We start from the raw sequence: 15302 nt of genomic DNA, 5'->3' as shown, positions 1-15302 counted from the left end.
GCGAGAGAGAGCGAGAGAGAGCGAGAGAGAGTAGAGAGAGAGAGAGAGAGAGAGAGAGAGAGAGAGAGAGAGAGAGAGAGAGAGAGCTCAGAACTCAGAAAGTTGAATCGCCAAAACTTTTTTTTTATTTTTTTTTTTACCTCAGTTGCATGCAAGGCTGCTTCGCCAAAACTTGATAGTTCATTGCGATAGTTCGGGGAGAGGGAAACAATTTCGAACACAAGAAACGTTTTTCAATGTACAAATCATGGGGATTCTTTATTTAACGAGGGTAATAGATTAAGCAGTGATTTGCTTTTTTACATCCAGCCCTCGCCTTAAAGAGGGAATAACTAAAGACAAACAAAACACGTCTACATTTTAACCGATAAGTGAAGTAAGAACTTACTATACATATTATGTACACAAAATGCATTGTATAGAGGGAAATTGCGAGTTCATTGGTGTGAATCTAGCGGTAAAGAGCAGATTGCACTGACGCAACAAAGTTTAAAACAAATACAATGCTCTTAGCCATACATTGCATTTAAAAGTAAATTAATGAAACAAGCAATACATTGCATTTAAATCATGACACATCTAAATGGTTGTTTGTTCATCCGAAAAAGGGTAGGTGTACATTATAGCCAAAGAGAGAGAGCGCAGAGAGAGAGAGAGAGAGAGAGAGAGAGAGAGAGAGAGAGAGAGAGAGAGAGAGAGAGAGAGAGAGAGAGAGAGAGAGAGAGAGAGAGAGAGAGAGAGACTGAGAGAGAGAGAGAGAGAGAGGGGGAGAGAGAGAGAGAGAGAGAGGGAGAGAGAGAGAGAGAGAGAGAGAGAGAGAGAGAGAGAGAGAGAGAGAGAGAGAGAGCAACACCCTTAAATGTTACGAAAGACAGTAAAAGAAATGTATTTAAGCTTTATTTCAAAGTGTGTCAGAAAAAAAGAAGAAAAAAAGTTCTGATGACAATCATCATTCGATTTAACCGCATTTTTTTTCTCACTGGGATCACTTTTACACAGATTATGTTAATCTCGTGCTAATTCTAATGGTATAACACTGTTCAATAATACTCGATGATCTTTCAAATATAATGTCTACACGTTCAGGTATTTGAGTCAGAAAGCGGCTAACCGTGTTTATCAGCTCTTAGAATCTTCAATACATCTTGTCAAATAATGATATATTTGTCTCACACAAATGGTTTCAAACAAAAATAACAATTGAATATAACGAATATTTTTAAACATGAGGTTAACTTCTATAACAAAAGAAAACGAAAGAAAGAAGGATTTGTTTTCATTCATGATAAACAGTAACACTGCATAATGATTTGGAAAATAGAATATCGCATTTGCAGCGGGTAGTTTAGATGTGGGTGTCAGCAAACATTAAATGTGCTATAGATATTGTAGTAAAAATACAGAGTCTAAGCCGTAGTAATGATTCGTGGAGAAAAATAAATGAAAAACACACACAAAAACAGGATAGTAGTGAGTACATCTGCTATATAATACATGTGGTAACTAAATGTGCTCTCATTTTCCCTCCGATTGGTGTAAGGCCTAAAAAAAAAATAGGTGTGGTTACGGTAACCCGACCTACCCTATTTTTAGGGGCCGATCCTATAACTTTTTATTACATTTGTCACAAAAACAAAAAAAAACAAAAAAAACGAGTGCAAAAAACGCAATGAAAGCGAAAGCACCCGAGTCGCACACTTATTTCCCTGTCAAGTAGGTTTAATTTGTACACATTAGAAAAAAAAGTAAAAAAAAAAAAAAAAAGTGATTGCCTACCTACCTACCCTATTTTTTGGGGCTATGTTACCGTAACCACACCTATTTTTTTTTTTTTGGCCTAAGGAAGATGACAAGGGAAAACAAACATCTCCGCCTCGGTCCCCCTTTCACTATGCCATTCATGCAGTTACTTACACTGATTTGTATCGTTATTACACTTGATAGATTTTCTACTTTTTACCAGGCATATACTTTACTGGCTTATCCGAAGGATTGGGTATTGGGAAGCTGCTTTGACGCACTCGACGTGAAGTCAGTGGCTGTGCTTGCGGATTCTGGACAGCTGCTTGCTCTCTCCTTTCTCGCTGCGGCTGTCCTGTATGCCGGGGCTGATCAGTTCGTGTCTGCCGTTGTCCTCTCTGTCCTAATTCAACCATAGCTTGGGCACCTGCATTGTCTGGAGGTGGCTCTGTGCACTGGATAGGTTGGGTGGCTCCTGGGGTTCTGTGCTGACCAGCAGTTACAACCTGTTTCAAATACTCAATATCTGCTGTGTGCTGGTCAAGTTTGAGCTTTGTTCCACCTAGTTCTTGCTTCGTGGCAGCGAGTTCTTGCTTTGTTGAGGCAAGGTCTTCTTTATTAGCACGTGATTCTACTGCAGTTTTTTGGAGGTCAGCTTTGGTCGTTTTAAGATCCTCTTTGACGCCTCCCATTTCCTCTTCTAGTCGCCGAACGTTTGCTTTCTTCTCTTCTAATTCTATCTCCAAATGTTGTATCTTTTCCTGACAATCCTGCAATAAACGAATGGGTCGCAACACGTCAGAACATCTGTCCAATAACAGAATATTCAATCTATTCTTATGTTGAATTAACACCCACAGAACCACCTTGTATTAAGAAAGTCATTGTTAAATCTTTCCAAAGATAACACAAAGTCCCGACGAAATTGCCAAAAGTGTCACAATCAGCAGTATATTTTTTTTGCAATGGATTAACTTAAGTCTATATTACAGTACTCTCGAGAGTTGCGGGACTTGTGATGCAGTATGTAAGAACACACACACACACACACACACACACACACACACACACACACACTTACACACACACACACACACACACACACGCACGCACGCACGCACGCACACACACACACACACACACACACACACACACACACACACTTTGTGTACCTGCAATTTTGTTTGATCATTTTGGCTTTGTGTTGTTATCTTTTCCAGGTCCGTCTTGACGGTTTTCAGTTCTTCTTTCAGCTTGCGGACTTCTTGTTTTGACTTCTCCAACTGCAAATGCAACACACAAGTCAAAATCGTTTATTTATTGCATAATTCACCCGTCTCAAGATACACAAAAACACCCCAAACACATTTAACGTTTATTTTTAGAATGTAACAAATCTAAACCTACTATATTGGTCTATGATCTTACAAGGACCGTTAACTCGTTTATGTATGTCCTGATGAAATCTATGAGATTAAAGAGGAATTTCTCTGCCAAAGAAAAAACAACCACAAACAAACAAAACGTGAGACTAATTAATCTGCCTTCAAAAATAGTGCAAGTATGCTGACAATTTGTCAGATGTTAAAACATTATGGCTTTAATAACTGTCGTGGAAATGGCAAGTTGAGTGCACAACACAAATCTCTAGCCTCCCTCTCTGAGATGCGTTTGAAGACAGACTGTTAAAAGAGAATAAATGTATGTACATAATTATGATAGAATATTGATGTATGAATTGAAGAAATGTATAAGAACACAAGAATGTATGAATGACAAAAAACAAATGTTTATTTTTGAATGTTGTATGTATGTTTTATTACGGACACAAAAGCTCAGCAATGCAATTTCTCTTTTAGAGATTAATAAAGTTATTGTATTGTATTGTATTGTATTGTATCGTTGTAAGCCTAAAATATTTCGTGAACCTCTCTTTCTGGTTCAACGGTAACCCTACCGCATCAATTCTAAGAAGCTGGTGTCATTTGGGGTTTCTTCTGTTTCTAGCTCTTCTTCAACTCCAAAATGAAACTGGAGCTCAGAGATAGAAGGCAACCTACATAGGAGGTTTTATTGATGTTAATGATACGTGTCGATAGATATGAGCAAAACGGAGTAGAATTAAAAATGACGCAAAGTTGGGAGTACATATCATTACCTCGAATCACATGATGCATTGTAAAAAAAAAGAAACATGTACAGCGCGCGGTTCTGCGTGGCGTGTATTGCTCAAACAAGCTGACTCTATGTTAAGTTATTACTGTGCATCTGACTAGCAACGATTTTTTTTTGAGGAGATACAGTTGACAAAAACGTAGCCTAAGTTTTAGTAAGACCGCGGCACACTCTGTCAAAAACGCGTATACTTTGCGCATGGCTGTACGGTAAAGCTGTCAACAACAAAAACCTTTTCGAATGATTGTGCTGAAGGAAATCTACCTTACCAATAAAGTTAGACAAGTTACAGTGTAATAGAGGCAACATTCTAATTGCCAAAACTATTACGTCACAAGTGCCACAACTGTTATGCTGTCACTATGTATGTCATAACCACCAACGTGTGCATTACAATTCAGCCCTCCGTGCATATATATTGCTTCTAATAGCATCAACAAACTGTGCCGCCAAGTTTTGATACAAACGATCAATGGAAGTGAAGATATTGTTTTCCAAATCCGCTACCAATTTTCCTGTCACGACCTTTATGGTTTAGAACCAAACAAAAAATAACATTGAATTTTTCTGAAATGTTTATGAGATTAAACTCTTAAACTTTACACATCTATAGCCCCAGAACTGCCCCGGAAGTGCTCAACTATCATTCGAGCATGTGTCGACTCATCGGTTTCCCGAGTTTCCCCGTTCGTATTTGTGTTGTGTACGTTTTCTTGATCTCATCATTACATGTAGTCGCGGTGATACCCATATGGCGTTTCACAAAAGCCGATGTTACTGAAAAATAGAATGGGTTATTCTGGGGAAATTATCCGCTGCCGGAAGTACTAAATAATTATGCAACTTTATTATTATTTTGATTCATTAGATCATCTAAAACGTTTGGAATGAATATACTGAATAAAATACAAGAATTACGAGTTATGAATTATTTGTTTTAAAGTTAAAAAAAATTGTGGTCGAAGAGGATCAAATCCGTGACAACCATTGTAAAGAAAAGCGATCGGGCGCTTTACCACTGAGCTATTCTGTCGCACGGTTGGCGGGAAAGATTGAAACTTCAAATATTACACTTGAGTTCTTGAGCGTGGGAATCAGTATTGACTCGACTCGAGTTTCCGAATCTCTCCGTTCTGTGTACTGTTCTCTTTATCTTACTGTTCGAGGCAAGGTAAGGTTATGGACGGCTTATTATATAAAAAGAAGCGTGCGATTAAAAACGGGCGTCAATAGAGCCAATGGACAGTGATATGAACTTGTAGTATTCATTCACTAGCCCTTGATGATGTTCACACTTGATGCAAGTCTAGTTGACCTTGTTAACTTTCAATGTTACGGCGGGGTCAAATTCAGTTAAAAAATGGAAACAAATCAGTTTCTATGAGAACTTGTGATAGGTATTTGAAAAAGTAAATATACTAATTTCATTTCCTATAATTAGTACACCTGACTCACAATATCAGCAGCAAGAACGACATTCCAAAAACAAACATATTTGTAAATTCTGAGACCCTTGTCATCATAGCAAGTACTATGATTTACAACAAGCAATTAGCAGACTGCAAGGATATCACCTGCGACGTTATGTTGAAGAACACACACATTTGGCAGTGCCTATTTTTGTATGTTCAACTATGTGCTTTTTTTAACATAGGAGGGTGTATCAAGACGAGGGTCGTGGAATGTGTGTGTGTGTATATGTGTGCGTGTGTGTGTGTGTGTGTGTGTGTGTGTGTGTGTGTGTGTGTGTGTGTGTGTGTGTGTGTGTGTGTGTGTGTGTGTGTGTGTGTGTGTGTGTGTAGAGCGATTCAGAATAAACTACTAAATCGATCTTCATAAAACTTTACATGAAAGTTCCTTAGTATGATATCTCCAGACATTTGTTTTTCTCCATTTATTCGATAAATGTCTTTCATTACGTCATATCCGGTTTTTTGTAAAAGTTGAGGCGGTACTATCACACCCTAATTTTTCAATGAAATTGATTGACATTTTGGCGAAGCAATCTTCGACAAAGGCCGGACTTTGGTATTGCATTTCAGCTTGGAGGCTTTAGAATTAATTAATTAGTTTCGTCATTCAAAATCAGAAAATTGTAATTAATTTTCTTCTTTTTTTAAACGACCCAAAAACACTTTCATCTTATTTTTCATAATTTTCTGAATCCAAAAACAGATCAATGTATTATATTTGGATTAAAAACAAGCTCTGAAAATTAAAAATATGAAAATTATTATTAAAATTAAATTTCCGAAATCGATTTAAACACATTTTCATCTTATTCCTGGTCGGTTCCTAATTCCAAAAACATATAGATATGATGTTTGGATTAAAAACCAGCTCAGAAAATTAAAAAGAATGGAGGTACAGAAAACAACCAGTACTACCGCGCTATTCTGGCTTGTCAATTTCACTGCCTCTGCTACGAGCGGTGAACTGACGACGCTCCGAGTATACGGTCTTGGTGAAAAATGCAGTGCGTTCGGTTTTATTCTGTGAGTTCGACAGCTTGACTAAATGTTGTATTTTTGATTTACGCGACTTGTTTACGAGGTATGATCCAAACAAAATGATCAAACCGCGATTATACAAGTCTCAGACCACTGATCATAAAAAGTAATATATTATTTGAAAGGCCAACCATTTAACTGGTATACCTCTAAGAGATGACGTCATTAGGTTACTACGTCATAAATGACGAGGTTTTAAAATACGTCACTTTTGGGTTGTGCTTCAAAACGGAGTTTTTTGTCAAGCGCCATGACAATCTTCACTTCTTTGAAAGAGTGAAGCTGGATGATGGTACAAAGAAAATGTATACAAAGCTGAAGACGTTACATGAATCAAAGCTGTTCCATATTCTACACTCTGACAAAAGAAAAGGGAAATCAAAACTGGGGAAAAGGGGAATAACTCTGACAAGCCAAAAAAACTTCCGAAGAGCGCTTCAAACGAGAATAATGTAGCTGCTGTGTCAAAATTTAAGAACTAAGATTAAAAAGTGTACATGCGAGTATATTCATTTTATTTTTATTTACGAGAATTTATATCGCGCACATATCTCACCCCACAAGGCGACTCAAGGCGCATGTTACCTATTAATGCCGTGTGAGATGGAATTTTTTACACAATATATCACGCATTCACATCGGCCAGCAAAGCTCAAGCCTATTTAGGGCGAGCATTCACCTTTCACGGCCTTTATTCCAAGTCACACGGATATTTGATGGACATTTTTATCTATGCCTATACAATTGTGCCAGGAAAGACCCTTTTGTCAATCGTGGGATCTTTAACGTGCACACCCCAATGTAGTGTACACGAAGGGACCTCGATTTGTTGTCTCATCCGAAAGACTAGCACTTGAACCCACCACCTTGGTTAGGAAAGGATGGAGAAAATTGCTAACGCCCTGACCCAGGGTCGAACTCGCAACATCTCGCTTCCGAGGCAAGTGCGTTTACCACTCGGCCACCCAGACCGAGTATAGAGTGCAAAGTTTAAACTTTGATATGGAATAGTCCTGAGAATTCTACTCAATGATCTTCCGCTTCAAAAGCTGGCCGCAAAATGGGTGCCTCATTAGCTGACAGAGGAACGGAAGGAGCATCAGGGTCCTCTTGCACGCGATCTGCTCAACCGCTGTGAACCCAGTAGACCCAATTTTGTTGTTACTGTAGTCACTGATTATCAGACTTTGGTTTCCTTCTACTTTAGTACCAGAGAACACAGAAACAAAGCGTGTCGAGACCAAAATGAGGAGATGCATCACATTTGTAAGCGAGGTTTTCAAAGCAGAAACAGGGCTATTCGCTGTATTTTTTGACGACGAAGGTCCCGTTGCTGTCGATATTCTGTCTACTAACAGCACAGTCATTGTCACATACTATGCAGAAACCTTTTTACCCAAACTTACTTACGAGTTTAGCAGTCAGCGACCAAACTGCGAAACCCAGACTGCCCTTCTCCTTCATGAACAATTGTCAGTCTCCACAAAAGAAGGGCCGTAACTCCATTCCTAAAAGACCAATTGATCCCATGTTTGCCTCACACATTCTTCAGACCATATTACACCCCTTATGATTTCTGGTTATACCCTCTTTGAAAATCAAACTTTTTGCCAACAAGTTTCACTGCACCCAGGACCTTAAAAAAGCCGTCAAATCAGAGCTCAAGGGCAACCCCAAAGAAGGCCACCTTAAGGCCTCTTCTGATTGGCTTAGACACTTGTGACTTTGCATTGATGAGGGCCCCAAAGGGTTTAAAATCGTGATCGTAATTGGCGTTTTTTGACCTTTCTCTGACCGTGATTGCCGAAATTTCCTTTTCTGTGATCGTGATGGGACTTTGCCCGTGATCCGTGATGACAAAAAAATCAAGTCTCGTGATCGTGATCGTCATTTGTTTTCGTGATCGTGATGGGCATTATTGCAAAGCATTTTATTTTCAACGTACATTTTTCACAGCTGTATCACTCTATGATCCTCTATTCGTCAAGGTGTTTGTGATCGTGAAAACAAAAATCAAGGTAACTGTGATCGTGAAAGCTAAAATTTCCCTTCCCGTGATCGTGATGATACCCCCCCTTTGGGGCCCTCATTGATGTAGGAGGAGAGTAGTTCTAATGACTGCTGTATTTTGGGCCAGATACGCCGAACAGTCTGTGCGAAAATCACATTTGATCATTTTGTTTGGATCATACCTCGTATGTGTGTGAAAGCGGAAAACACGGAAACCGCGGAAAATGTGTTCAACATTTGCAAAAGTAAAGTGGAAACCACCCGACTTTTCAACAAGTCGCGTAAGGCGAAAATACAATATTTAGTCAAGTAGCTGTCGAACTCACAGAATGAAACTGAACGCAACGCAACGCAGGAAGACCGTATACTCGTAGCATCGTCACTCCACCGCCCGTGGCAAAGGCAGTGCCCGTGGAATTGACAAGAAGAGCGGGGTATTCGTTGAGCTGAGAAGGATAGCACGCTTTTCTGTACCTCTCTTCGTTTTAACTTTCTGAGCGTGTTTTTAATCCAAACATATCATATCTATATATTTTTGGAATCAGGAACCGACAAGGAATAAGATGAAAGTGTTTTTGAATTGATTTCGAAAAAAAAATTTTGATAATAATTTTTATATATTTAATTTTCAGAGCTTGTTTTTAATACGAATATAACATATTTATATGTTTTTGGAATCAGCAAATGATGGAGAATAAGACAAGTCGCGTAAGGCGAAAATAAAATATTTAGTCAAGTAGCTGCCATTTTTCAGCAAGACCGTATACTCGTAGCATCGTCAGTCCACCGCTCATGGCAAAGGCAGTGAAATTGACAAGAAGAGCGGGGTAGTAGTTGCGCTAAGAAGGATAGCACGCTTTTCTGTACCTCTCTTTGTTTTAACTTTCTGAGCGTGTTTTTAATCCAAACATATCATATCTATATGTTTTTGGAATCAGGAACCGACAAGGAATAAGATGAAAGTGTTTTTAAATTGATTTCGACAATTTAATTTTGATAATAATTTTTATATATTTAATTTTCAGAGCTTGTTTTTAATCCGAATATAACATATTTATATGTTTTTGGAATTAGCAAATGATGGAGAATAAGATAAACGTAAATTTGGATCGTTTTATAAATTTTTATTTTTTTTTACAATTTTCAGATTTTTAATGACCAAAGTCATTAATTAATTTTTAAGCCACCAAGCTGAAATGCAATACCGAACCCCGGGCTTCGTCGAAGATTACTTGACCAAAATTTCAACCAATTTGGTTGAAAAATGAGGGCGTGACAGTGCCGCCTCAACTTTCACGAAAAGCCGGATATGACGTCATCAAAGACATTTATCAAAAAAATGAAAAAAACGTATGGGGATTTCATACCCAGGAACTCTCATGTCAAATTTCATAAAGATCGGTCCAGTAGTTTAGTCTGAATCGCTCTACACACACACACAGACACACACACACACACACACACACACACACACACACACACACATACACCACGACCCTCGTCTCGATTCCCCCCTCTACGTTAAAATATTTAGTCAAAACTTGACTAAATATAATAAACGTAAATTTGGATCGTTTTATAAATTTTTATTTTTTTTTTTACAATTTTCAGATTTTTAATGACCAAAGTCATTAATTAATTTTTAAGCCACCAAGCTGAAATGCAATACCGAAGTCCGGGCTTCGTCGAAGATTACTTGACCAAAATTTCAACCAATTTGGTTGAAAAATGAGGGCGTGACAGTGCCGCCTCAACTTTCACGAAAAGCCGGATATGACGTCATCAAAGACATTTATCAAAAAAATGAAAAAAACGTTCGGGGATTTCATACCCAGGAACTCTCATGTCAAATTTCATAAAGATCGGTCCAGTAGTTTAGTCTGAATCGCTCTACACACACACACAGACAGACAGACAGACACACACACGCACATACACCACGACCCTCGTTTCGATTCCCCCTCGATGTTAAAATATTTAGTCAAAACTTGACTAAATATAAAAAAGCCAAAGATGTTTAAAACTTTGCTATTTGTTTCTGTGTGTGTGTGTGTGTGTGTGTGTGTGTGTGTGTGTGTGTGTGTGTGTGTGTGTGTGTGTGTGTGTGTGTGTGTGTGTGTGTGTGTGTGTGTGTGTGTGTGTGTGTGCGTGTGTGTGTGTATGTGTGTGTATGTGTGTGTGTATGTATGTCTGTGTGTCTGTGTGTCAGTGTGTGATTCTGTGTGTGTTTCTGTGTGTATGTGTGTGTAGGTATGTCTGTCTGTGTGGCTGTTTTGTCTGTGTTTTATATGTACGTCTGTCTAAGAAAGTGTGTAAGATAACCAAACATCACTTCTCTTTGGCGTTTCTCATCTGGTGAAGAGTGTTCAAGAGTCTCCACACGGGCATTCAAGTCATCAAATCCTGTCCCCAAGTCGTTAACTTTTCTCTGCAAAACAAAAATACCGAAATGTTGTTCAGAAGGTGTGTTTGCGTGTGTTTGTGTGACTTGTGTGTCTAGCGCTCTGTCTTAGTTCAACTTCATTTGAAATCGTTGAGAGGTGGTGTTAGCATTGTAACAATCAGTAACGTTTGTTCGAAAAGAAAACGGAAAAAAAAGTAACGTGTGTATTCAAATAATCTCTTTTATAAATATACAAAGTTGTGAAAGAAACAACTGAAAAGTCAGCAGAGACTTACTTCCGAGATTTTACAAATCTCTTAGCAGAGCAAAAGAGAGAAAGGTGTCCCTTCATAGATAGTCCTATTGGGGAAATCAGACCCTCCTCGGACGGGACCAAGATTTCAAAGAGAAGCTAACACCCCGGAGGGGAGAGCGTATCAACAGAGAAATCTAATCCAGAGGAGGACCATTGTTTTACTAACGAGATCAGACACGTGTTTCGACACTAATGATTCTCATCAGTGGTCTGATGGTAGAGATGGCGAGAGTTGTCAACCCATGGTATCCAACTAAAAAGCAAACCACTCTCGGAGAGGTAGCTTCTGTTGGTATGGAAAACCACCATCATCTGACAACCCCAAGAGGGCATATTATGTGAAAGGAAACACTTTGATTTAAAGTCAAAGTGTGTAAAATAAAATAGTGAAAATAGAATTTCGAAAAAAAGACAAGTTTTAACAAAGAAATTGTACAAACCCACATTGTGTTTGGTCTACAGACCTCAAAACTGCCGCTTTTCAACTCTTTTTTCTTGCCTGTGTTATTGTTGGCTTCCCCTCGAGTAGCTTCCCTTGCTTCTCTGTCTTTGTCATTTGTTGGTTTGTGCAGTGCAGCTGTTTTGTCAGTTATTCTCCTCTTTATCTGTTATATCGTCTTTCTTCTTCTTTTTTGTGTGTGTATTTTTGTGTTTTTGTGCCTGAAGAAGACCCTTAGGTCGAAACGTCGCTGTTATTCGTTCCGTGTTCGTCATTTTAACGTGAGAACATTGCTTTTTGGTCTCTTTAAAGAAATTAGGTTAAAACGAGGGAAATATATATTTATGACCCTGGTCTTTTGTGTGGCCAAACAGAAGTATAACACACTGCAGGTAACTGATTTTATTGGTTACCGTTACCTTTAGCTGAAAGCTGTCTACGTGAAGTGGATAGCTTCCCCTCCTTTCTTCCAACGAAGATTCCATGGATATCAGTATCACCAACCTGGACACAGACCAAGACACCTCAGGTTTAGCATCTAATGGAATTCAATACAATCCGCTTACCTCTCAAAAATATACCTGAGAAGAAAAAATAACGTTGTGACCCCATCAAAGAACAACGTTACATGACAAAATATTGTCTAAGAAAATTCAGTGGTATAGCATTATACTTGTTGAATTAGGGTTCATTGTATGTATCTTCAAAAACTGAAGATTCTGCGAATTATAGGTTAAAAAAAAAGCTCATTCGGGAATTTTTGTGTTTTATCTGCTTAAGCGCAAAAGAAGAATACAAAGCTACTCAACATACTATTTTACCCCAAAACTTGGCAATCATTAGGGTCGTTATTCTTTAATCATGCGACAATTGTCCTTCTTATTGTGTTTGATGCATTTTGAGATCTGTTAATAATTTATTTAGCAAATGAAGAAACTAATTCTTATTTTTCATTATGTATCGGGAAGGATTTACTGCTCACCACTCCAAAGAAGCAGAATAGTCATTCTCAATACGTTGAGGGCAAACTATATAATTTCATTATCTACATGTTAAAGAATGTAATGTCATGTCAAGTGGCTAACGTTATTCTCAATCTATTAGAATGGCAGTAAACAGAGGCGGTAAAAGGTGCGATCGCCTGTACAAGTACTTCGTCAAAAACGGTACAGATATGCATTTGCTATATAAGTATAACCCAATACAAAAAGCCCAGGGCAAAAAAATCAATATGATATTGTAATCGACGAGTGCGTGAAAAGATTTTGTTCAACCGCCACCTAGTTCTCGTTGGTACCTGTCGGATTGTGAAAGAAAGGTGTCACCAATACAAAAGGACAGGAGACGATGACATTTGATCCTTTTGCGCTGTCTTGTGACTATTTCTCTCGAAAGCGATTGAGTTTTTTTTACTTTGGGTCATGTTTTGATAGACAATTTAACTTACATTTTTCTGCTATTCCACCAAGAAACTTTGTTTTTGTCATGGCGATGGTTAAGCAAGGACAAAGTGAAAAGATAACTACAGTCAACAATCAAAAAAGAGCAATTGTCATAAATAGTTCTAGTCTGCTGAGTTTTTCCGCCAGGTCTTCCACTTTCCTGTCGTTCTGTCGCCTGTATGCGTCTGCCTCTTCTTTGTAATTCTTTCTACTTTTAACTCGGATCTTCTAAAAACATTGACATAACGCAAAGAAGTTTCTTTCCCCTTTATTTTCTAAAAATGTTAAAAGCACCAATACAGTTCGTGATAAACATGTGGGCATTTCAAAGAAACAAAGCAAGAAGGCACACAACAAACAAACACCGAACAAAAGAATGAAAGAACAAAATAATGAAAGAAATAAAAACAAAAACGACGGAAATAAGGAAGCATAACAAACACACAAGCAAGTAAAACCAAACATACCCGCAACTCGCTTTCAGTGATCATCTAAACGTGCTCAAGCGTGCATTCGACAAAAGCACTTCTTTCAAATGACGTATCAAACCCAGTTACTGTACAAATAAAAGTATCTGACGTGACCTGTTCAAACTGATACAGGCGCACGGAAAATGTGTTCACAATTTGCAAAACGAAAACGGAAACCAACCGACGTTTATAAAAAGCCAAAGATGTTTAAAATGTTGCTATATGTTTCTGCGTGTGTGTGTGTGTGTGTGTGTGTGTGTGTGTGTGTGTGTGTGTGTGTGTGTGTGTGTGTGTGTGTGCCTGTGTGTGTGTGCGCGCGCGCGCGTGTGTGCCTGTGTGTGCGTTCGTGTGTGTGTATGTGTGTGTGTGTGTTTAAATCAGGCAGGCCTTGACGTTCTCATCGAAATCAACAAAAACACAATTCTACATATATCCGCCAGAAATGACTGCTGTACATACATACATAGACACATTGATTTAATGGTGACAACAGACAAAGACTTATTAAAAGAATGAAACAAATCAGTGTGAGCGAAAAAAAGAGGAAAAGACGCACATAAAAACACACACATACACACGCACGCATGATTATGTCATTGCAAACATTATTTCAAATATCGTAAATATCATAATTTTAAACTTCCTGAAGATATATGTGCTATACAAAAAAAAAAGTTTTTAAAACCTCTTGCCTCAGACCAGACTCTCTTCCCCCAACAGTTACGTGTACCCCACACGCTGCTTAGACACAGATGTCTGTGTGTATGTGTGTGTGTGTGTGTGTGTGTGTGTGTATGTATGTGTGTGTGTGTGTGTGTGTGTGTGCGCGTATGTGTGTGTGTATGTGTGTGTGTCACCGAATAAAATAAAATAAACACAGCTGTTGCGTGTTAGCCCATATATTTTATGTGTGTGTTTGTGTTTGTGTGTGTGTGTGTGTGTGTGTGTGTGTGTGTGTGTGTGTGTGTGTGTGTGTGTGTGTGTGTGTGTGTGTGTTTAAAATAAAACACCGAATGAAAGACACAACAACTAATTTTCATTATAAAAACATTAATTTGTTAAAGGTGGTCGTCTACATTTTTGCTTTTTTTCAATAATCTTATGGTTAGATTTCGCTAAAAAGTTATGTCAGATGATGAATGAACCATGGGGAAAAAGTTATAGAAAAAAATATATGTAAAAAAAGATTTTATTTTCGGGTAGCGTGACTCACGCTTCCAATATTTTGTTTTCTGTTTGCTGAGAACATGTGCTTTGCCTAAAAATACTGACCAATCAAATTCATGTCACTATGCTTATAGCCACGCCCAAACAAGTGCAGCAACAGTTTGACACGTCAACCTTGTATGTGACGTCAAACGTAGCTTGTTGACGCTTTTCTTCCAGTCTGAAAATGTACAGAGCTGCTATCATACGTGTGAGTTCAGTAAGTGTTGAGCATATTTCTTTTCTTTTTAAGTGTTTATGACTTTTCGTTGTGGATTTTGCGATTACAGAGATAAGTTCCAAATTGACCATGAGTCGCCGCGGTAATTATCAACATTGATTGGGTTTTTGAGAGTGAATGCTTACAATCGTTGTCCTCGGAAACACAAATCCAAAGCCGCGATGGTTCCACACATCAAACAATCAGCCTGATTGGCTTTTACTCTGACAATCCACGTTTTACTTGAAAGCTCAAAGCCATTCACCACCTCGATTTGTTTCATGGGGAACATGAGATTTATTTCTCAGGTGTTTGTGAATGAAAACTCGTGAAAATGATGACAATAGTTTTTGTTCAAGGAATCTTTTCATATCAATGAACGAAGGCACAA

At 38.3% G+C, this 15302-nt stretch overlaps 1 protein-coding gene across 1 annotated transcript; it reads right to left on the bottom strand.

Moving 5' to 3' along the window:
- Positions 1-754: 754 nt before the first annotated feature.
- On the bottom strand, positions 755-13609 carry LOC138955634 (moesin-like). The gene is made up of 5 exons (XM_070327201.1): positions 13483-13609; positions 11993-12077; positions 10768-10863; positions 2913-3023; positions 755-2510 (listed from the first exon to the last, which is right to left on the bottom strand). Exons 2-5 carry the CDS (start codon positions 12056-12058, stop codon positions 1950-1952), a joined length of 834 nt encoding a protein of 277 aa, XP_070183302.1. The 5' UTR covers positions 12059-12077; positions 13483-13609; the 3' UTR covers positions 755-1949.
- Positions 13610-15302: the final 1693 nt, after the last annotated feature.

The sequence above is a fragment of the Littorina saxatilis genome, unplaced genomic scaffold (assembly GCF_037325665.1).
Source record: "Littorina saxatilis isolate snail1 unplaced genomic scaffold, US_GU_Lsax_2.0 scaffold_1595, whole genome shotgun sequence".
NCBI classification, from domain to species: Eukaryota; Metazoa; Mollusca; class Gastropoda; order Littorinimorpha; family Littorinidae; genus Littorina; species Littorina saxatilis.
The sequence above is the reverse complement of the archived record's forward strand: the minus strand, read 5'-3'. Positions and strand labels throughout refer to the sequence as shown.